The 24,967-nt window shown below is 42.9% G+C and overlaps 1 protein-coding gene across 4 annotated transcripts in view; it reads left to right on the forward strand.

Moving 5' to 3' along the window:
* Positions 1–24,967, forward strand: part of LOC147895371 (putative gamma-glutamyl hydrolase 3) — a 134,868-nt gene that overhangs the window by 26,394 nt on the left and 83,507 nt on the right. For 2 of the 4 annotated variants that reach the window (XM_087383637.1, XM_087383638.1), the window contains exons 4-5: positions 5,090–5,270; positions 16,775–16,867. In XM_087383637.1, the coding sequence (XP_087239763.1) occupies positions 5,090–5,270; positions 16,775–16,867 (274 nt within the window). Of the gene's footprint in view, positions 1–4,895; positions 5,271–16,774; positions 16,868–24,967 lie in introns of those variants that run through there. The other 2 variants (XM_087383636.1, XM_087383635.1) reach the window with 1 other exon arrangement.

A 24,967-nucleotide genomic window follows, 5' to 3' on the forward strand; every position in this document is an offset into this window, starting at 1 on the left:
GGGCGAGCAAAGGGTGGGGGGGGGAGGAGGGTTCGTGGGGGGGGAGTAAGGAAGGGGTTCAACATGGACACATTGATGGGGGGGGGGGATAGGGAAGGGGTTCAACATGGACACACTACATGAGGTGATGAAATGTTAACCTTCAAGCATTATGGAATACTATAGTTGGAATATACCAAAGTCAAGAGTCTAACTGCTGAAGTGGAAAATCAGTTAGAGACCATTTCAATTACGCTTTAAATTCTTACTAGTAGTTTACAAAAGTTAGCTGATTATCAATTACCCAATCCAAGTGTTATTACAATATAGTCTCTACCATATGCAAAGGTACATCTCGCTCAAGGGAACTTGCAATATTATGGACCCATTAATGCATTTATCCAAAGTAGCAAGAGTTAAAGAAATAAAAAATACTCCACTAGAATCCCAATTGGGTAGTCCATCTCTTAAAAATAAGACCTTACAATTGGCACACCTAGAGAAAATGATAAAACTTCTAGGACATGGGCTGAATTTTAACAAGCTTTCTTGATAGAGCTTGAGTGAGCATGGGAGGCATGGGATCACAACATCATACGTACAATCCCTTAAATTATTATGTTGTAATTATAGGATGGTTATGCTCAAGCTTAAGGCCATAGATGAATGCCAAAAGATATGGGTTTGTGAGGTGACTCAAAGATGCAAATTTGAGGTAAATTCTCCAAAGATTTTGGATCTAGCCCTAATGCATGCCTATATACATCATGATATGATAGTGAAACAAAAAAGGAGTTAATGATGATCAAATGGGGTTTATACCCACATCGATAACCAAAACCAAAATTTACATCCAAGACACTTGGTTTCCATGTGACAAAAAGAAAGGGGCCATTCAGAAAGACATTTCTCATGTACCACCTAAGAAACTAAACAGTAAAGGATATCCATTCCTAAAATGGGAATACTTTGAGAAAGCAAAATAAGAGAAACTATGTTTAAAGTTATACATAAAGACCATTATGCTTGGAAATTATCCCGAAAATCCAAGAGTGGGGACTAGTAACTCTTTATTAATCTTAACAAAAACAATTGCATATCAATACAAATATTATCATTACTGGGCACTGAAAATAATAAAAAGGTGAGATGATCACAATGACAGTTTTTATATGTGTTGGCTATCATCGGCAATATGGAAGCCCACTTTTGGACTGAATGGAGTGCACACAAATATCCTTAATTATGCTAGATTTTTCGCATTTAGATTTTAAAAAGCATTCACATCTAATTAATATAAGTTGTAGCTTTTCAAAAATTGTAAGGGAATCCTTTTTGCCAAAAAGAGAAGTCATATTAAATTTGCCCCTTTCTCTTGTCTCCTCTTAGATTTTTACTTTTTGGGAGCATTGTGGACACCTATTTCAACTTCTTTTCCCTTCTATTAAAGTGTGAATATTTCATTAGTATCTTAAAGAAGGAGCAGGTAAACGAGGGATGAGGAGCAACTGCACATCAATTGAAACATAGGTTACCTTCTAGAGCTTACTAAAGAATGTATCATTGTAAAGCTCTTATGCTATTTTTTATTTTCTCCAAGCTCAAGTTCCCAAGATGATTCAAACTCGGGTTGTATAGATATATCTAGAGCCCATCTATAGGCAACCTCATTATTCATCTAGAATTATTTGGACAAAGTGTTCACAAATAACAACCTCAACCCCTACACAAGCATTGCATGTTTTCTATCTTTTCATATTGGTAGACGAAGCTCTTCTTTTAAAGGTTTTAGTGATTCTTTAGTCAATGGGATGAAATGAAGTGAACAAGGAGTTATTCGAAATAGTTTACGAATTGTTAAACAAATGAGCTGCTATCTTTGATTGTAAAAATGCTAGAATTATCCTTGTTCTTCAATTTCTCTACAATTCGCTAATTTGTTGTGGAAAATGGGTTGGAGGATGGAGTTGCACGTATACACCTACTAGGTGACGTACTTACGTACACGCATATGTGTGCACATGCACATGCACGCGTAAACGCACGTGCATGCACACGAACACACACAGACGCGCACGCACGCACACACACACACAATTTGAGCACATGTCTCCTAGGCTTAATAGAAGGGAAGCCCACCTAATTTGGCAATTGGGTTTCTCTTTTTAGCTCTCTCACTTTGCCCCTTCTTCTCTTTTCCCCTTGCCCATTTTCGGAGTGCATATGGGAACTAAGAGGCCCCAAATAAGGCCCTAGTTTGCAAAGTCTGAAAGATTGAATTGCATGACATGGGTCAAAGAGTAAGATTGGTGATAATAGACCATAATGGTCTAGCTTTCTAGGATATGTTGTATACACAAGATGGGAGTGTGGTGAGTAGTACATGGATTTACACACATATATGCTCCAATAAGCACTTAACACATGGTCAAAAGAAGAAGAAGAAGAAGAAGAAGAAGAAGCAGGAGGAGGAGGAGGAGGAGGAGGAGGAGGAGGAGGATGAGAAGTAGGGGAAGGAGAAATAGTAGGAGTAGTAAGAGCAATTGTACGAGTAGTACGAAGTAGGAGAACGAGAAATAGTAGGAGTAGTAAGAGGAGAAGGTGAGATGCACAAGGATGAGGAGGAGATTTTTATGTCATTCGGATAGCTCTCACCTAAGGGTATGTGTGTGTGTGAAAGAGAGAGAGAGAGAGAGAGAGAGAGAGAGAGAGAGAGAGAGAATGCTTATTAACACTACTTAGTGTTGAGGAAAGTGGTTTAATGATAGCTTGAAATTATGAATTTCCACAGTATTTTGTTTTTTGAAGAATGTCTCACACCTCATTGTTGATGCCATGGTAGGTTTTCGATATGCCTTGCTAAGGGTCTATGGAAAGATGGAGATTTTTTTCGCTAATCAAGACCAATGTTGGAAAACTAGTTCAAAACATCATGTTGACTTTCTTAATGTTGCTTAGTGTTAGTTAAAATTTGAGCTAGTGGCAATTTAGTTGATAATAAAGGATTGCGTTTTTGGCCTTATATGGAATTATCTTGTCTTTAAGCATCTTTATTGAAAGCATGTTATTACGTCTCAACTCATATTGAATAGTAGATCGCCTCTCTCCTCTCCTCTCTTTTTACTCATCTGCCTTTTCCCATATTTATTCACCTTCAATTGGTTTTTTCTCTTTCCCTTTGTTTCCAATTTGCACCTTTCCTTGCCCTTCTACAAATTATTAGAAAATTCTATTGTAATATTTATCCAAGCTACTTTACATTTTCTCTAAATATGGACTTAGTGATTGCCTTGTTAAAAGTAGAGCCGTAGTGGTTTGCCACCTTGTTTATGTTAGGCTTTCTACCTCCCTCTTTCCACCCTTGATAACTCAGTGTTGCTCTCATAAATAAGCCACTTGGTAAAAAGCAAACTTGCAAAGAATCCAAAATTAAAAGCAAGCTTACATTAAATCTAAGCAATTGGACTTGCAACTTTCCAATAATTGTTTGTAAAGTTATTTGGTTGAAATGGAGAGTTAATTTATAACATATTCCGCGCCTAGCCCTCCCCCTCCCGCTCCCCCTCCCTCTTCCTCCCCTTCTCTTGCGACCTGCCAGCCGCATCCTTTTTGTCTCTTAAGAATATTTCATTGATATTTAGTAGGGGGAGGTAAAACAATGAGGAGGTATGTAATTGTTTAGAGTTGTTTAAATAATCTAAGCTATTTTTGAATATCATGCATTTTTTTCTAACCTTTCATATTGGTGAACTAGGTTTCTCTTTTACGAGGTTTTAGTAAACTTTTTAAAGGGTTGAACAATGGGATGAAATCAAGTGGTATTGGAATTACTCTATGAAATGTTGTCTGCAAGTATGCTATAATTTCTATCGTTGTTTAATTTCTTTAAAAATTGCAGATTTTAATGCAAGTTTGGATTATTACATATTTAATTGAAGTAATTGCACGTGCACACACTTATGGGTAGAGGTCTACTAGCCTTAGGAAAGGGGAAGCCCACCTAGTATGAAAGTTCTTTTCCTTTTTTTTGGTGTCCCTCTTACCCTCTCTTATCTTCTCCCCTTGCCCCTTTTTTTTTGGTGGAGGGCAAAGAGGATTATTTCCCAAGAGTGAGACCACGAAAGGCCCTTATTGGGTGCAACCCTAAAGATTGAAATGCAAGACATGAGTGAATGAGCAATATTGTGGGAAAAGAAAAGAAAACGTAATCATCTTGTGTACACGAAGTAGTATTCTAGAATTGATGGTAGAGGCCCCAGAGTAATTTTTTGTATTGTTTTTGATAGCTAGCTTTTTCCGCACCCACCAGACTTCTCATGGAGAACTCTTTCCTCGTGATTATCCATTCGGTGCCACCTCAAGTGATGGGTCCACACAAGTTAAGGTTGGTAGCATATGCTCCAATTAGTAATTGACACGTGTCCAGTCCTTGGGTGGTGGTGATACGAAAAAAGAGAAGACGGTGGTTCGGAAACCGGTTTCCAAAAATCGCGATTTTTCAAAAACGATTCCGATTTTCCAGAAAACCGAAAGCATTCGGGTTGTTTGGTTTGGTATGAGAGGTGATGTTTCTGTGTGTGGGATTGGCACCCATCATGGGGGAAATTACCGCCCCACCCGACCGCACCCCCCAAACCCTCGCTTTCATATATGTATTCACTGCCAAGTGGGTGTAGATTCTACACACAAATGGGTTGGTAGAATGCTCCAATTAATTGGTTGGGGAAAAAAAGAATGCTCCAATTAACAATGGACACGTGTGCAGATTTATTGTGTTATATTATAGCGGAGATAGCGGAGAAGAGGGGAAACCCGTTTTTCAAAACCGCCGGTTTTCGAGAAAAAGGCTAGCGGTTTTCCAAAACCACTTTTGGGCCAATGCCATATATATATATGCTGCAGTGTGGGAGCTCGCATCTGCCATTTTGGCTATGGCGATGCGCAGCTTCATCGCACTTCTGTTGCTTTTTGTTGCCTTCTTTGTTGCCCTTTCTTCTTCCCAATCTCCCTGCCTTTGCGATCCTTCCCACTTCGACCCTTTCATCGATCAATTTCGCTCCCCTTTGCTTTACTCCTGCCCTGATGATCTTTCTCCCGACCTCCATTTCAGGCCCCTCATCGGTATCCTCTCCCAGCCCGGTGACGGCGACCGCGGGCTCATCATCAAGCGTAAAGGCTGGAAGAGCGACAACGTCTCCTACATCGCTGCTTCCTACGTCAAGTTTGTGGAGATGGGAGGCGCTCGCGCGGTGCCCCTCATTTATAACGAGCCAGAAGACATTCTGCTACGGGTTTGAATCTCGGTTTTCTCTCAAGCCTATCTTTTGTTTCTGCTGCGTCTTTATGCTTTCAATTTCACTTGTTTAATAAGCTATCTGCATACACACGGTATTTCAATTTCTTGTTATGGTCCAATTGATTGATCGCAATCGTGTTTCGGAGATTGTCTTTTCTATTGCTATAATATGCAGTCGTGATAAAAGGTTAATGCTTAAGTTTCTCACACCTAGCTGTTTTATGAAGCGAGTTCTGGAAAGTCCTCGCTTCTCGGTGTTTACTAGACCCTACCATAGCTGGAGGCTGTTATGGGCCTCTGGATGAACGTGCACAGCGTACGGGGCGTAGAGCGTGTGTTTATACCTTTTTTACAAATTTATAATCGTTTGAAATGGAGGTGGCAGCAAGCAGCGTGGTGTACTCTGGTGGTGAGCTATGTCCAATATCCATTATTTGCACATTTTTTGTGTCCAAACATTATGTACAGATTGCACACTTGCGGGTGTACGCATTTGTATGCAATTTGTGAACGTATTTGTCCACAAAGTGTTATATGCAAGTGAGACGTGTGTAGCTTGGGTAAACTCGGGATTTTCTTTAGCTTCGTCCAATTCCCCTAGTATATTTTCCACAAGATCATGGTCCGAGGAGCCTTTCACGCTTAAAACAAAAGAGTAAGCATGTCGAAAATTGTCCTTGGCCGTTTGGCCCGTTGTCATAGTAGCTAGTCCCTGCTATGCATGATGGAGTTTATGGTTTTCAACCTTGTGAGTGACTATCATGAGATTGAAACTGCACTATGTTGTGTTTTTAGAGGATGAGTTTGGGAATGTTCCTAGATTCATCTAGGTATATTGCAAATGAACTGAGTGCATAACGAAATAGATCAGCACTCATTTCCTTCATCCATTTCACTCCATAAAGTTTGGATACATATCGTTCAAAATAAGATAGTTTGCACACATATCGTTCAAAATAAGATACTGGAAGTGATCTCCATAATGATGCTTGTATTAAAAGGGGATGGTGATGATCTTGATTTGAATTGGTAGAATTGTTGTCAGTCTTTACAAAGAATTATCGCTATTATTGGTGCATAGTTTGTCTCTTAGATGGTCTGTTAGAGAAGATGATGGTATCCATCTACAAACTTGTATCTAGGTTAAGTGCCACCCCACCAACAATATTTTTACTCTTTCCCACTAGTCCTTGTACAGAAATATGTACATATAGAGATTCAAAAAAACCAATGAGGTAAAGTGTAATGCCATCTCATATAAGGAAGATGACAAGATCTCACTTTAGTCAATCTTCCACTTCCAAGGAACATTGTTACTCTTGCTCAAGCTCTCAGTTGTGCATTTGACTCTCTTGGATCAATAGTCTTTGACTCGATATCCATTTCCTTCATCCAATCACCCCAAATTAGTTATACAGTTTTCACATAAATCAAAGATACTTGAAGTGATCTCCATAATGATTCTTGTATTAGAGGGGGATGGCGATGATCTTGGTTTGAATTGGTAGATGATCCCATAAATTGCCTCCCCATGCAACAATTGTCGGTCTTTACAAAGAATTATCGCTATTATTGGTTCATAGTTTGTCTCTTAGATGGTCTTTTAGAGAAGATGAGGGTATCCATCTACAATACCCTCATCTACAAACTTGTATCTAGGTGGTCCACAGTTAAGCGCCACCCACCAACAATATTTTGTAGTGTCCCTTTTTTTTGACAATATATGGAGTCATTTCTTCCCAATTCCATAGATTTTCCCGCCTTTGTACAACTAAGGAGTCTTTTATCACTCATTGTAGTAATTTGATCACTTTACTATTACACAAGAGGTATAATCCAAGGAAAATAATGAAAAAAGTTCGCACATTCTTAGATATGAAGTCTTTTATCTATGGTGTTTCGGCCTTAGGTTTGTTTAGAATGATTGAACTTAAGCTGAAAACAAAAAGCGGGGAGCTGAATAGCCCGTTTTTCTTTTAGTTTCAAAAGAGAGTTTGTTTGAGTATACTTGTGCTTTCTAAGTTAGAAATGTATTTTTGCCTCTTTGCAGAAACGAGACATAAGTGTAAAGTGCCTTTTAACTTTTTATGTTTTAAATAAGAGAGAGAGAGAGAGAGAGAGAGAGAGAGAGAGAGAGAGAGAGAGAGAGAGAGAGAGATATTCTAGTTTTTTGGAAGTTTTTGTTTCTTGACTTGCTTGTTTATTTTTGCTTAAGTCACCTGCTTCGTTTCTTCTTTATTTCTTGTTTTCATTCTCTTTTGTTTATTTGACGTATTTTAGCAAGCACTGGGTTTGCCCAAGAGACTCCGCGGGTCTTTAGAAACCCAGTATAGCTGCTTATGCTTGGGCACTGATGACGACATAAGTGTTGCTTTGCTTGCTAAGTATGTCTTCCTTTTGCTTTTCATAAAAGTTTTTGTTTACCTCTTTTTTCTTCTCTTTCATTTTCTCTTTTATTTTCTTTGTAGATTTTTGATCTTTAGAACAACAAAAAATTCTAAATTTGTATGATTGGACTTATTCTAGTCTTACAAAGGTATATTTCATTGAATGTTGTTCCTATTCCTTTGATCACTTGATCTAACATCTTGATCGAGAACCATATATACTTGCAGCTAGTTCACTAGTTATGTTATATCCTAGACCAATCAATAGGTGTTTTATTTTTTTAAATTGCATTCATTGTGAATAAGTCAAAGATGTGGTCCTATTGGCATGCAAATTGAGTCAAAAAATTTGAGAAGATTCTGGATCATGTGATTTTTGACATTATGAAACTATAAGGTAGTTTACACGTTCATGTACACGTCAGAAAATGAATACTAAGAGAAGAATAGAGTCATTTAAGTAGCAGCAAGGTGCATGCTTGACACTTTGGGTAGAAGCTGGTAACAGTTTAGTATCTTTGATGAATAAAGCCATGACAATATAAGAAGCTTTCACAGGACTAACACAAAGAGCCAACATTTGCGGACCTTTGGATCATTGGTTCATTTGCAGGTGGACTTTCTAAAATCAATAGAGGGAGAGTCGTGATGTCAAATTGAGGTTGTGCATATGGATAAAGAGAAGAGCTTAAATGTGGAAGCTGATAATACTGCAGTATTTTGATGAACAAAAGCCTAAAGCACCATCTTACTACAAGAAGCTTTCTTAGGAGTAATGCAAAGAGTCAATATTTGAGGACCTTTGGATCATTGGTTCATTAGCATGTGGAGTTTCTAGATCATGAAAGGGAGAATTTTGATGTTGAATTTTGGTTGTGCATATACTATTCGATAAAGTGAAGGGCTAAAAGCTTAGACTGATTGATCCATAAAAAATGATGATATTTTAAGAGATTTCATTGCTGAATTAAGTCATACCAAGGAGTACCAATTCCATACAATAGTGGACAATCCTCGTTAATAATGGCCACAATGGCAAAATCAGTCATTCATGAGATTAAGGACAATGTGAACACAACCAACCAAGTAGAGAGTTCATCAATACAATTGAGAAGAGAAAAAAAAGCAACAGAACACCTAGAGAAATTGACATGGCTTTGGATGAAGTTTTCACCACTCTCTTTGGCAAGAAATAAGGGAGTAGATTACATATATTGGAATTAGATGCTATAAGATTTATTTGAGTTAAAAAATATAATTGGTTGCAAATGGATTTACAGAGTGGAAGTGAACATTAATGGTTCAATAGAAGATGTTTGAATGTGCTAGGTATTACACAAAATTTGTTGCATTAGAGCAAGAAGAGTAGAGGTCATACCATCAAAGATTGAAAGATTATTAATATATAAATATTGTGGCTCAACGATTAAAGTTGGTGGATCGTTTAAAATGATGTATGTCAATAGGCGCTAGTTGCATATCATCAAACTATTAAGTCTTTCTTAGTTCCACTTTGGCACAAAAATTTATAGCCATGTGGATCACAAAGGCCCTATCTAGAGCAAACATAGTACATGGTCTTTCCCCCAAGCTGATGTACCCGATGCCTGGGAGCCCCTTTGATGTAGATATACATCATACTTGCATGGGAGGTGGAATTGACCTGCTTTTTACAAGAGCAGGTTTGCTTCACTCAGGAGCAAGCATGTATCTTACAACAGTAGGCTAGTCTCATACAACAGCTTAGGCATGATATTTTACAGCTCCGAAAGGAGGTGGGAACAGCCTCGGGGGTACACCGGTAATAGAGGCTTAGAGAGCCACCATGCAGTCAGCTATTGCAGAGACATCCATATGGGTGGGCGTGGCAAAACAAGAACTTGCAAAGGCAATTGTCTCAGCCACTCTCTTGGAGCAACGAGGCTCTTAATATCAGAGTTCGTGAGATTCCTCGTATTGTTGCCGCACTGATGGACGATGTGACCACCTTTGTGGCTACCACCCTATGGGTCTCGGAGCATGCAATTGAGGGAGCCTGGCATGTGGGGAGAGACCCAACCGAGAGTAGCATCTTGTCATATGCTTCCGCACTCAGCCCCGATTGGTAGCTCTATGCCATAAATCGGTCTTGTGGGACCACCCATCGATTTCCATGGACGAGGACCTGACACCCCTAGAGATTAAGGAGAGACGCATTTTGATACAGTAGCCGGACCTTGCACTTGGCCTGCAAGGAGAGGTAAGTGTACGGTAGTACCAGATGGATGACCCCCCCTCGGGCACCTGCACATAGGGGGGCAGGGTCTATGAGACTCAGGATACCAAGACCCTATCCTGCACCATTTGGAACTGGTCGGAGCTAGAAACTTCTTGGAGTCCTACACAAGACGAGACATAGTCTTTTATACAGACACATCAGAGCCCAGAGCGCCCACTACTTGTGGTTTGCGGATACACTTGGAAGACAACAAACATAGATGAGACGAGGGATACACACAGAGTGGCGGTACTTTATAGATCATTCCTTATCTGGGCAATCTCAGTACAGAGGAGGGACACATTTCAGATTCATCTGGATTCGGATTCTACGCACAGCTAGTCAAGACCTTTTTATCGCAATATGCTATTTCCCACCTGAGGCATCCCACTTTGCGAGAGATGTACGTGAGGAGGCCGAGACATCACCATAGCAGGCCTTCATCCACATATAATAGACTTCTTGAGCCATGGAGAAGTCCTTCTTGTTGGGGACTTCAATGCAAGGATAGGCACACGTCGGGTACCGTTTCTGGAGTCTCGAGACAATGCCATCTTATTCTTGATCTAGATGATGCAGGAATGATCCGAGTTTCTGCTAATAGATAGGCCCCAGTCGCATTATACGGGCATGCGCTTTTGGATATGAGTATAGTGCATGATCTTATCATTGACAATGGTCTTCTCATGTGGTTGCACCTATTTCCCACATGGGGGGGGTGTAGCATAGTTGGGTACATCGTGGGATCCCGAGCGTTCACATCCCATATCACTGACTTCACTGTTTCACCCCCCTTTCCAGGGGCATACCACACGTACCTCTTCCTTAGCATCTCTACTCCTCGTCTCACGACACTACCCACACTACCAATCACTCACACCACCTACCATGATATACACTTTGATCGTAATCTCTCACCCAAATATGTTTCTGATGTGACCACGGGACCATGGATCACATACTTACACTCAAGAGTGTCATTGAGGAGGCCAGGGCGCGGAGGCAGAGGGTCTATTGTTGCTTTGTGGATTTTGGCAAAGCCTTTGACACAGTACTGAGGGCTTGTCTTATTAGATTATTATAGGAGGGTTACGACTAGGAGATCATATGGGCTGTTGTGGCACTCTGTCTCAGGCAGAGTTCGGAAAGGGCCTAGATGGACAGAGGAGATCATGAGCACTAACTATTGGCGTGAAACAAGGCTGCCTACTATACCAACCCTGTTTGGCCTTTACATAGACGAGCTCGAGATATTTGTGGAGACACTAGCTGGGGCTGGATGCTCTCTCGCTGGCTCCTTGATTTAGATCGTATTATATGCATATGACGTGGTGCTATTATCTGATTATGTAGAGGGCCTCTAGAGACACCTAGATGCGCTATAGGCATTGTCTGTTGTACGATTTGAGGGTCAACCTCGGTAAGACCAAGGTTATGATCTCCAACACATCTCGGGCAGCTATGCATAGAGTGCGGTTCAATTTTGATGGATCACTGGTAAAGATTGTTTCATCATATACTTATTTAGTTCTCTTCTCTGGTTCTATTTTCATGATAAGTGGATCTGATTTGATATGATGATGATGATGTCGTCATGACTATGTAGCACTTAGCATTTAGCATGGGTGATGATGCTCGTTTAGTAGCTCCAACCTTTCAGCTTAAGTTCCAAATTTCAACACTTTCAATGCCAGTTTGAAAATATTAAAGAGCCAAGACTCAAACTTGAGTCAAAATAAATATGAACATAGATGGTCCATGGATCATAAGTTCATAACCCCCCCCCCAAAAAAAGAGTAGCTAGAGCCTGCAGTGCGTTGCCTACTCTCTAAACCTGAGGGCCCAGAGTCTAGAGCTAGTACCTACTCTAAGGTTTGCGCTAGTACCCTCAACCCAAATGCTATCTCCTTTGAAGGGAAATATGAATAAATATAATCCTTAAACCAATCCCTCGCTTGCATTTGGTCTTACTCCTCCCCTGAATTGACTTTGACATCTGTAGGGGCTGAATCCTGAATCTGAACTGCCTCCCCAATCTGCACCTCAGCTTTCCTCTGGTGTTATTTGTGGATAGAAGTCCTTGGGTCTCCTTGAGAAGAAGTTTGTGCTACCGGGTCTTGCAGTCATCATTATATCAGTCATTTTGCTGGAGTATCCCTGGTGTCATTGTTGTGCTGGTCTGTATTGAGCATTTGTAACCCATGTGGTTTTGTGCCAGGTTGTTTGGTAGCATGATTAATCCTCCACAAAATCAATTAAATGTACCTCTTCCTCACGTTGCAAGTGCTTCGGGGATACATTCACCATGTATGCGTTTGCTGTTTCTTTCCATGCATCCAGCTTTTGGTGGCTTGCCAACTGACAGTCCACCTACAATCGATGGCAAGATACTTGTAGTTCTTGAGTGATCTCTCTCTCTCTCTCTCTCTCTCTCTCTCAGCTTCTCTCTCTTCTCACTCAACACAAACACCAGGGCCCAGGACGACGGACCCCCCCCTTCCCCCCCACCCCAAAACCCCCCCCAAAGGTCTTTATTAATTGAGAGAATCTGAATACAGGTTTTCACTGCACAGGCTGTTCTTACAAAATCATACGCGAGTCATTTTTTACAAAGAGCTCTCGGCTCTCTATCTTGGCAACATGCCACTTGTCAGAATCTTAGACTAAATTTTAGTTACATGCCTCAAAAGGGCAAACTCTGGAGTCTTCGTAGCCCGCGTCACATGGGCATCTCCTGGTAGCCTGCTAGGCTTCATACTTGGTGGATATTCAACCAGACTATTCCTAGTCACTGCGGTTGTCCCACTAAGCACATGTGCACACATAACATAGAGAGGTTGACCGAGGCTAACCCTCTTGACCTGAATGAAGGTGCTTTGACTGAGGTCAAGGCGCCTTAATTAAAGCCAAAACTCTCTGACCGCGGGGTCGGGAATAACTTGGTTGACCCGTAGTCAACTCTCCTTGGCTGAAGCCAAGTCTTGTTGGTCGAAACCAACACTCTTTGACCGAAGTCAGCTATGAAATACTTTGGTTAATTGTAGTTAACCCTCTTGGCGTGAGCCAAGTCTCCCTAACCAAGGTTAGACTTACTTAACCAAGGTTAAGTAACTTTGATTGAAGTCGTTACTTTGACTAATTAGAAAATAACTCTTTGACCATAAGTATATAAATGGAGAACTCTATAACTATGATCGAATAAATGGTCAATTGAAACTTTGACTTGGAGTATTTACAACTTGGTGACACCACCGACTTTGGCAGGTTTCTGTGCTTCTGTGGAAGATTTGGACTGTGCATCAACCACTTTGAATAAGCACACTTGTGTGCAATAATTATTGGCTTGATGTTGAAATGTGTTTGATGATTGAGATCAGTCTTCAAGTCTTGACGTTGAAATATGTTTGATGATTAAGATCAGTCCTTTTAATCTTTTGAGTCGTCAAGCCCATGGTGCCTGTCATTATCAGCTGTATCTCCCTAACTCTTCTTGAAAAGAGGGACTCCCGGGTTTTCAGTCAATGAGATCCCAAACGAGAGTTGCTAGTACATTAATGGTTATATGAGGTGGCTCTATGTGGCGTTTGTTCATGCACGTTTATAGAAGTCGGCGTTCCTGATGTAGTGGATAGAAGGTTGAGTCGCAATTGTCAGAGTTGATGGCAAAATCAGAGAATTGATGGCAAGGTAAGGCAACATGGAGCGGTGCAAATCAAGGCTTCCCTTGAGCTATTCCGATTTGGCATAACAACATTAGTAAGGTCTATCCTACAATATTGGTTATTGTATACTATCTCCGTGTCTTCTGTTCAACCATGAGAGCTATATTTCTTTTGTTTTGCTACAGTTCAATGTTGCATATGCTCAGATGCTAAGTGAGAGACGTTTTATCAGCTATAATATCTGCCCTCAAGTAACTTTGAGCCATAGGCCTAACCATTGTATGCTGCTCTGTGTGTACTGCTCCTTAGACATAGCACCCTATATCAACCATTGGGTGCCAATTTCGTCCCCACTACAAGTCTTTGATCTGCTCCTGCAAACATTTGAGCGCTATGTACAACATTGGCAGACTTGCATTTTAAGGTTAAAAGCCACAATAGTCTGCTTTGAATCTTGCATGGCTTGAGACTTGGGACTATGGTGTGCATGCCTTTGTCCCTTACTTTAGCAATGGCTGAACTTTGGTGGTACAAAGTAGCATCACTTGTAATGGAAATCATGCATCATCTATTGATAGGGGAGATGCAAAAGATGTCCATTCTGCCACGGGAGTGGTGCGGCTGCAAAGTGTGAAGTGCACCTGCTGTGGCAGCCTGGCCATAACTGCCTTGCCCATTTTGGAATTAAGCTAGTGGAGTGTATTCGACGAAAGATTCGGAAGAGCCTTGACCTCTTGTGTGTGACTTTTAGAGGGAGTCTTTGCCTCTTCTGCACCGTATACCTTATAGCGCATCTAGTGGTTACAGTACAACTTCATGCCAACAGGAATTAAATTCTCTTTTTTACATGATGAGCATCTAGTCATGCGGATGGTCTGATATAACTTGACTTTCAAAGTCTTTGGCACCTTGAGACGAGGGCAATGGTGGATGCAGTGGTTGCTTAAAGGGAAAATTTTTTGGTCTCTAATGGAAGTATCTGAGTTAAATGCCGAGGTTGTTCCTCCTTTTACTCCTGCAAATTGTCATTCCTTATGGACTAAGCGCTTGTCTGAGGAAGATTGAAGCATCTAGAGCAATTGAGCCTTCTTGTTGGAGATGTGAAGTGTGGACTGTGTGCAAAGGGTTCAACAAATGTTTATTGCTTTTCTTTGCAAGGCACCCTTGTGGCATGCCAAGGAAACACCTACTTGTGCAGTCTGTTGAGGGAGAATTCAGGCAAAGCATATGCCTCAACATTTTGGTCATCCTGGGAGGCTCCCTCATGCATAGATTGCTCTTCTTGCTCATCTTGGGAGGACTGCCCCTCCATATCCTGGAGTTGTGTGACCCCACATGGGCTGCTGGCAACAACTCCAAGTCTTATGCAGGTGTTTGAAAAGAGAGATGGATACCTATTGCCACTGGGGTGTGAGAGCAGAGCCCAGCAGGGTTGAGGCCTTCTAAGAGTGGGAAATGCATTGAATGCAAGTGAGATTGAATTCACTGTGTATCTTATTTGCTGGTCTCTCCAATTAATAAAGAAATACCGAAAGGGGTGCCAAGGGTTTGCGACCAATCTGAGAAGGAGCACTCTAGCTCCCAATCTGTGTTTAAGATATTTGCTGAATATTTTTTAATCTGAAAGCATTGGCTGGTTAGTTGTCTAATACCGCCCTCTTGTTCGCCTTGAGGCCAGTTTCATGGTTCCATTGCCGGGACATCACCATATTCCTTAAGGAGGTGAGCCTCTGATTGTCGAGGGTGAAGTATTGCCTACTGTAATTGGATTACAGCAAAGAGGAATTCAGCAAATATGTCTCTTACAGATGATGATCCCTTATTGCCGCAGGTTTCCACGGATTCACTGAAATACCCAAGCAATTGGTGAAAGCATAACTGGTCTGCCCACAATGTCGGAAGCAAGAACTTGAACTGCAAGCATCCACGGTGGACCACTTTGCCAACTAGGCCTCTCCAACACAGTTCGCAACCAAAGAGCAAAATCAAGAGGAAGCAACCAGCTTGTCCTGGTCATTCTGGGCGCTTCCAACTAAGCTCATACACGAGCTTGTGCAACCCAGTCTCAATGATGCATTATCCTGCCTGTAAATCAGCATAACCTGCCCGTACAACAGCAATGACTGAGGAAGAGAAAGAGAAAGAGAAAGAGATGATGGAATACGACCAGCCCTTTCTAGAGCAATTCCTGCCCCGTGAACTTGGCCCTGTGAGCAGCCAGGCCCTCTAACAGTGGAGCAGTCAGCCCAGGGCATTCCGGTCGTGTCTTTGTGTGTCTGTGTGTGAGAGAGTGGAAGCGGGAAGAACAGGAGTAGGGGCGTGTGCTCCTCAATTTTGCATACTGGGAAGTCAGGTGGTCTATTTAAGGTGCCATCGGCAGAACTCTGCCACATTGACCTTGTCTGCTACATATACCATGTGTTGTCCATGTGGCAGCCTTGCTTTCTCAGTTAGTCCTGCCCATGTGGCAGGCTCAAACTCTGCCCACATGTTAACTAACCTAACCTGGTCCACCTCCCCCAAGCATGCCTCATTTGGGGGCTCACATGGGGAGGTGACAATCTAAACTGCAACAATTTGTTTACTCATATTAAACTTTGCCTTTGGTGATTTGTGGGTATTAAAGATGATAGCTCCCTCTTGATACCTTGTTGTTTGTTATGTAACTCCATTGAGCTCATCTTTTTATTTCAAAATAGTTTGCATATTGGTGTGTGCATGAGCTATAGAAAAGGTCGAATTCTTTTATTTATTACCTGTAGAGGACTATCGAAAAAGGGTGAAGGAACTTATTAAGCAGTAATTGATTACACAGAAGATCAGTTTTCTCTTGGAATGGCCAGAATCCATGTTACTGTTTGTGAAAAGAAGAAGCATTCAGATTGATGTATGCAATGATGCATGTTCTTTTTGGAATCACAGCTATAGTTGTGTTTTGGCTACAAATTAATCGACTGTACAAGTGACTACAACATACCTGTTTTTGCAGTGTGAATTTGTTTTTTCCAGAGACCTTACTAACATTCTTAAGGAAACCCTGCAGAATTCTTGCGAACAGAATTTTCTGGTTTTATGGATTTCCAAATGCTTTAGGGTGATTCAAAATTTCCTCTCATTTAGTAATCTAAATACTTTCTTGACATCAGTCTGGGTTACTCTTAGCTACTATGCTGATACAGTTTCTGTCTCTCAGAAATTTGCAGCAATTAATGGGATCTTATTTCCAGGAGGATCTGCTAGTCTGCAAGATGGCCCATTCTATAGGACAGCAGAAAAACTTTTCAAGGTGATTGAACAACATGATTCCTCTAGAAGTCATATTCATAAGCTGTGTTCTGTAAAGTGAATCTGCTAGGCACCACTATGTGAAATTATGCTTTTCCTAGTTATTAAGAATCGGCTTTGAGTTGCTTTTCCAAGGTATTGCACACAGTATCCAGAAAGTGGAAAAGATTTTAATGATGTAGTGAGTTTCCTTGCTTGTTGATCACAGATATAATGCTAGGTGGGTACAATCAATAAATGTGCTATGTGAGTTTTGTTCTTTAAACTGACAGTCCTATTTAGTTGGTACACTTGTTATGGTGCAGTTTTTTTAACCAAAAGGCTTTTAAGCATCCCTTGGGATTTGCCCACTCGGATTACAAAATGTTATATACCAGTACTTGCCTTGTAAAAGTTTTTTTGGTTGCTTGCAAGCACCTGAAGCTCCTTTTTAGGCCATTGTATCACCTCTAAACAGGTTTTGCAGCCCCAAGTGCACTTTTGACTCCCCCTTCCCCTAACAAACCCCCGCCCCCGTGGCACTGCCCAACGGCGGAACAACCAACCAAACCCCCTTCTTTATAACGTTTTCGGCTTCTTTTTTTGAGGGTCCTAGTTGATCCTGTTTCCTTAAAGACAATTGTTTAAACAAAGATAAGATTATTACAGTAGTTTGTAAGGTTAGAATGGGTACAAGAGGCTAGACCAAAATGTCCAAGCGTAAATCTTCAGGCTGTAGGGAAGCTCCCTCCTGCCTTCTTTTGGTTCAGGGTTCTGGACTATCTTGAGCTTGTTAATGCAGTGACAGATGGCAATCTTCATCTGAAGTTTGGTGCAGGGAGTATTGAAGCATATCTAACTGGCGCAATTCATAAGATGAACCTCAAAAACAAAGGAGTGATATGGTCATTCTGTGGTCGAGTCAGACATACAATAATGAAATGTTGGAAGCATAAGTATTGCAAAGGAAAGGCAAGCCCATGATAGAAAACAAAGGCAGCATATGTGACTGAAGAAAGTTCGAATGATGGTGGTGCTGCAATACCTCTTTGACAGTTGTGTAGACATGTTTGTATTACTAGAGCTAGTAGAAATGCACCATGAAGCTCATCTTGGATGGCACTCTTAATTGCTATTTATCCTTGGTAGTCTCTATCATGCTCGTTTAAATTAGACTCAACAAACTCTTCATAGCCTCAATGGTAGGAATTTTAGACTTCATAAGCCACGCCATTTCGTTATTACCTTTTTTTTCTCCTTTTTCCAGAGAAAATAACTTTCTCCTTTTTCTAGAGAAAAGAACTTTCTTGATAAAACCAACCATACAAATCTGTCATCTGTGAGGCGCCGATTGAAGAAGAAAACATGAGGAGAAAAACCAGTTGCCAACCATCCCGTTTTCAGAGAATCTAGCTTATTGCGTAGGGAATCTATGAAATAGGGGCCAACAACTAGGGTGGAGGAGAATACATTCAGTGAATGCCTTGCTCAGTGAATACCTTGCTCAGTGAATACATAGAAGACACTTGCAGGCCAAGCCTCGCGGAAACACGCCCACCTCTGAACAGTCCTCTGAGATCCTAACTTCTTGGGCTTCGATATAGCATGCGGGGTGTAGATGATGTCTTTCTAAAGGGCAAAGGAGGTGGCTTCCTCCCATCACCAAACTGTAGCGGGCGACCCAGATGTTCCAAGCAGTGATGCTGGACACCGTCTCCCATAAAACTATACTATGGCAATGCCACAAGACGTGGTTGGGGAGGATTCGCGTTCTGTGTCTCAATCCTTCTGTGCTACAAGGCAGCTCCAAAGACAATGTAGGATTGTCTCCAAGTCACTTTATTCATGCAGCGATGGCACTTCCGCACATTTGCTCCAGCCAAGGACTGACAGGCAATTCTCCATGGGCAACTATCCCGAAGAAATATGTAATCTTTTGTGGCCTACGGCTGGTTCACAAGCGTGACCAAAATCTAGAGGTAACCTCGTGGGGCACTTGCTGCTTAATCGAATGCCAGCTGTTGAGGGAGTCCAGTCAACGACCAATACGTGTTGGGTACAAGAAGAAGGACATCTCAACAACCCTCACCAAGTGCCCTAATGCTGTGTAGGTCAAAGCTACTCTCCCGCATCCCCCTACACCTGACGATGAGGCCGGCCCTCCCATAATTGACGATGCCACCATGGCCCAACTTTGAGATGCCGTGATTGGCACTGGGTCAATGGTTCGGTCTTGGCCTACTACCTTGATCCTTTGCCTCCTGAGCAAATCCATGGCCCCATCCATCTTTGGGTCTCCATCTCTCTTTGGCTGTAGAAGGCCTCTAAGCCCCACTCTATGATGCTTGGAGCGGAAAGAGCCGAGGGCTTGATGCAAAACTGAATCCTCAAAGGCATCCCTATCCTAGAGAATTGACCATACTAGTGTGGCAAAGTTAAGGCTTGTGCAAACCATCCCTCCATGACTAGGATGGTAGGGGCAATCTCTAATATCCGATGTGCTTGGACGTCTGTCTCGTGGGGAGACTGCTCCATGCTCCGAATGAATTTGCCGAGCCACCATCCCATTGCATCCAACCAATGTTCTTGCTGTCCCGGCACGAAGCCCTCTTGATCTCAAACCTCTGGATGCTAAAGAAGGGACTGGCGCTCAAACTCCTCATGGCACTGAGGGCTGGTCCAAATAAGTCCTTTAGACAAACGCTGCCAAACTCTATGAAGACTTCTCATGGGGGGTGAGCCCTTCCCGGGGAGAGGGGTCTTGGAGAAGATCCACCAACGGGATTGCTGCCACATGCCTCCTATGCGGGGGGTGTGTATGAGAAGCCCCTTTTGGAGCAAGAGCTTGTTGTATCTCTATGTCAATGATGCCAAGTCCTTCCTCCGCCTAGGGTATGATCACCGTTTGCCAAGCAACCCTGGCTGTGATGTTTCTCATGCCATCCATTCATACCAACAAGAAGTTGCGCACCAAGAGCCTGAGCTGTCCCATGCATCCCCTGTGAGAACACTAGCACGAGGCTATGCAGCAAGTTTTGGTGAGAACACGAGGGCTCGTCTTGCAAGGGAGTGTTTTGCCGAGTTCAGATACAAAGCTTGTGCCACACACTTTCTAGCATAGGGGCAATCTACCGCTTTGTTGAGATGTCAAGGTCCCACTCAAGTATCTTGCTCTGTGAGCTCATGGAATTTAACGGAAGCCAACCTTAGCCCTCCAATCTCGGATCTCCTGAACCTTCTCTGTTGTTGTGAGGAAGTTGATTGATTTGGTCTAGATGATCCTACCCATAGATGCCAAACAATACGGCTCAAGGGCTCCCGAGACTCCCTTTAGGGGTCATTGCCTTGCCCTTCACAAGAAGTGCCATGTATTTGTAAACTCCAAGTTTGGTAGCTTCTCCTCTTGGGGATCATGAGCCGCATCCTATTGAGGCCTGCTACTTGGGTGAGCAAAAAAGAAGCTAGAGTCTCTACCACAAAGAGAAATAGGAAAGGAGCAAGAGGGAGCCCTACCATTCTAACCAGGAAAGGGAGAAGGCCTCTCCCGTATGATCCCCAAAAGGCGCGCGATTGGTTGGCACTCCTTGTATACAATGTAGAGACCCCCCGAATCCATCCGTTCGAGAAACCCATCCTTTGGGAGAGAGGGGGGGAAGAAAGTGGGGGTGGAGAGGAGGGGATTTAGGGGCGGGGAGGGGGGGCTGAGGGACATGGGTTGGGGGCTTGGGAAGGGCCATCTTCCTTGAGCCTGAGCCTAGAGTGAACTTTTGAGCTGGTTGGGAGAGCTAGGGCGTGGTTGGAAGAATAGGGTTTGCTAGAAGATCAAAGAAGACCTTCTCCTCAGATGTCTGTGGTCGACTTGTGAGGGTTCCCTCAACTTGCTCCTCCCAAGTTCTGGGAGCTGGTGAGGGTCTCACCTTCGCTTGCTATCAATGTTGTGCTTGGCGTCTGCGATTTTTTGCAGCTAGCTTGGATGGTTTTTTCAATTCACCCGAGTCCAAGCCCCCTTGGAAGGCTCAACCCACAGAGTTTGTGTCTCATGCTGTTGCTGATAGGTTTCGCAGCACAGGCCTCCTATCGCTATCCCGAACAAGGCGGCGGTTGGGTGGCGGCTTGACCTGCATTGCGAGGGCAAGATCTCGCAAGGTGCCTCATGTGTTGGCGGTGAAGGCACTACCATGGGAGTCTTGAAACCTCGACCCTCTGATTGAAGGAGCTTCCATCCAAGGTCTCAAGCAATATTTCCTCAGGCAGGGATTTTGGGTACTTTGCTATCACCCTGAGTCAAGGGACCCATGGTCTGCTAGTATCGTGGGTGGAGACTCTGGCACTGTGCCAAATAGCCCTCTGATATAAGACAAAAATGGAGCGATACTCCTTTGGAAGGCTGGGAAACCTGAGATTCACTGGAAAGCGTGGCACATTGTGCATTGAAACCATGTCATCCACAGGCTCTATAGTACCGCGGCATGATGAACACCAAATGTGGGCTGACAAAGATTGGGAGAAGAGGGGGAAAAAGGCAAAAGGCCCTGCAGATTTGCAGGAAACCAGAGCTAAAAAACCCAAAAAAAACCTGTACACAGGGATTGCAGCAAGGCGGGGGTGCCTTGCTTCAACCCCTATTGGATTGGCAGCCTAGTGCTGTGACGAAGATTGAAAATCTTCAAAAAGCGTCACATAAAAGCAACGTTAAAATAAAAAAGCCTCTGCTGCCAAGACGGCTAAGGCCAACCAAGGATGGGGGAGAGCCCTATGATGATAGCCACATGCAGTATATACAAGTAACTGTTCTGTATGCTAAGGTGTTCTTAATGTATTAACGTCTAGGAGCAATTGTCAAGGTTTAGTTCGACTAAGCTTCCTGACTTTGCTATAATATAGGTCAGGTACTAATCCTTTCTTGTCTTCCTTACTTTGCGATAAACTAGGTAGGGTGTTATAGAATTGTCAATGTTAAGTTAAACTCAGCTTCCTTACTTTGATCCTTTCTTATCTTTGGGCCACCAGTTTAGTCCTAATTTTCAGAATATTCTGAGTATTTGTGGCAAACATAACAATGGCACATGGTGACTTTGATTGCCATGCAGATTTCACAGAATTTCATGTGGCATTTCAATGTCCTAGGCGGCCCTAAAAGCCAAGCCATCAAGTATATGCTCAAGAATCTTGACCTATAAGATCAGAGCTCTATGTGTGGGCACGTGCATGCATTTATTTCTTTATGAATCTAGGCAGACAGGCATGTATGCATGCATCCATGGATGGATGTCATATGTATATATGTAGGCATTTAAAAATGCATAGGAGTTCTAAATATCAATTGGTATGCATTACAGAAGTCACAACTACTTTTGGGATTCTTGGCCTGTTGTGATATGTACTTCTATTGGATCAGGGTTATTGTCGACCAAAAAGTTGATAACTGTGACATGTATTACTTATTGGATCAGGGTCATTGCTGACAAAAAATTGATGGCTACTCTGATTCCATGCTAAAACAGAGGAATGAAATCTATTTTCTTCCTTGTGTACTTACTAATATACTTAAAGAATCTACAGGAAGCTGCCCTTAATGCAGTGATAGAATGTAAAGATAGGATGATCACATGTAATTTTAAAACTGCATAAAAATTGAGAACATGCTATATACTGGGAGCCCCAGAATAAAAATTGATGTACCCACTTCCTCCTTGTTCGACCACCTGTTGGGGTAAAGGCACATTGCCACCCTTTAAAAGTTATGACCCCTATGACTGTCTTAGGGTGAATCCCTAATCCTAATAAAACCTTTGAGTTTGTGGTGTGGCTCAACACTTTTTACACACCCACACTTCCTTGTGTCTCTCTCTCCCATCGTTCCACTCCCCCTTTTCCCTCACAAGTGGTATCAGAGCCACTCTCCCACTCCGGTCTACCCCTCCCTCTACCCCTTCCTCTCCCCTCGGGCCTCGTGCCCTCAGCAGCGAGCAGGGCGCGGCAGCAGCGAGCAGGGCGCAGCCAGCACGCGCAGCGCGCAGGAGCAGCTGTGCGCAGCATTTGCGCAAGCAGCTATAGCTGCAGCAGCAGCTAGCTGCTACAAGGTGGCCGCAGCCAGCGGCTGCAGCCAGCCGTACGCGGCTGTACGGACGCCGCGACAGCCAGCCGTACCGGCTGTATGGACGCCGCGACAGGCAGCCCTCAGCCAGACCTTCGACATTTTTTTTTGGGGGATCTGTGCCCTCGCAGGTATAGAAATTTCAAAATTTTTTTTGGGGATCCGTGCCCTTGCCAGTACAGGGTACAGCAGGTACACTGTGCAGGTACAGCAGGTACTTGCAGGTACAGCAGGCACAGAAATTTTTTTTTGGGGAAGAAGGAAAAAGGGAGAGCATTGCGCTCTTTTGCGTGGTACTTGCAAGTACACGCAGGTACAAAAGTACAACGAGGTTTTTTCTTGATGCATTCCTGGAATTTTTCAGTTCTAAAACTGTGTGTTTGAGGTACAGCAAGTACAGTCGTGTCCCTCGTGCTTGAGGTGACTAGTGCCACAGTGTGTGGTGGTTGCACAATTATTTTGTTTCGGGGAGGTCAGATGCCTTAATTTGCAGAGGGCTTTTATGCTTTTGCTGAGTGCAAATCTCAGTTTTCGGGTGACAATTTCAAAGGACTTTTGCTTGGAAGTGTATGCAGTGTATGCCTTGAGGTAGTGTGGAGCCAGGGTGCCCACATTGGTCTTGTTTTCCGCAGTGTATCAGTGACATTTCTTTGCAGGTCACATTTTGTGTACAGCACTTAGAAAATCTCAGTTGAGCCACGCTTGGCCAGGGCGCATCGAGTTTACTCGGTCCCTAACTGTCCATCGTTGACAGTGCTCAAAAGATCTTCTTTTCGGTGTTTGTATGTTGGGATCTGTGTTGCTACTGTGCACACAGGCAGTTTATGCATTACATTGTCAGGTGAAAGTGCCAGGAGAGCGCTGAATTTTGTATGCTACCTCATAGTTGAGGGTGTTTTTCACTTGGTACAGGTGTCAAATCAAGGGGCTTTTGCCCAGATTATTGTGCTTGAGAGCATTTTGGTCACTGTGTAGAGACTTCAGATGTCTTTTATCCCCTTGACATAAGGGTGATTGGTTGGGATTTGTCCCATACTTTGTTGCAGGTTTGTGACAGGCTGAGGTGTTTGGAGCCTTTTTCAGTGGACAAAACAGTGTATGACAAGTGGTTTATGCATATAAAATCAGTGCAATACCTCATCTGAGGTGGGAGAAGTGATCAGGACATCAGTGTTTTGTGTTTCGTCAGATGATGATGCACTTGTAAAGCACTTGTGGAACAGCTGCAGCATTCTGTGGTTACTGTTTTATGCCTATTTGAGCACGGTACAGTGTGTCAGAAGGTACAGTGACTGGAGGGAAAATTTTCTGTTTTGCTGCAGGATTTTTTGACAGTACAAAACAGTACTATTGTGAGTGCTCCTGGCTCTTGATAGAGCAGGTTTTCTGAGAAATCAGAATTTTATTTAGTCATTTTTTTTGACTTACAAGGAGTCAGGCACTTTCCTTGTCTGATATGGCATCAGGGGGAAGTGAATCCTCAATACTGAACATAAAGAAATTGGAAGGGGCACACAATTATGCATTATGGGCAGAACAGTGTTTGAATGTACTTCTGCTAAAGAAGATTTCTAAGCCCATAAGGGTGAAGGGTGTCAAGCCATCTGGGATGGCAGATGATGAGTGGGAGGAGCTTGATTTGTCCGCTAGGGCAGCTATCATGCTTACTCTCACTTTTTTTTGCCGAAAAAACAGTGCTAATTATATTACTTCGAGAGCAAGATACAAAAGGTCAGCTTGTAGCTGACGGGCTGCGTTCACAAATCGGACACAGCCCTAAAAGGTAACAAAATAAATCACTCTCTCACGGCGGGATAAGGCGAGTGTGAATGAACAGCCATCGGGGTGGTGAGTAGCGCCACCGAAGGCCCTGCGAAGTCTGCTCGAAGAAGAGGCCCTGTGTGTCCCAAGCCCGGAGGAAGCGTCTCCGCTTCTCCCGACCGGTCCGGGAATCTCCCTGAATCTGGTCCCACTGGCCTCTGAGGGTATGAATAATCTCGCTCCAAATATCAGTCATGATCTGGG

Source organism: Dipteris shenzhenensis, chromosome 13 (assembly GCF_047967505.1).
Source record: "Dipteris shenzhenensis isolate YYH24624 ecotype China chromosome 13, Dip_SZ_1.0, whole genome shotgun sequence".
Classification (NCBI taxonomy): Eukaryota; Viridiplantae; Streptophyta; class Polypodiopsida; order Gleicheniales; family Dipteridaceae; genus Dipteris; species Dipteris shenzhenensis.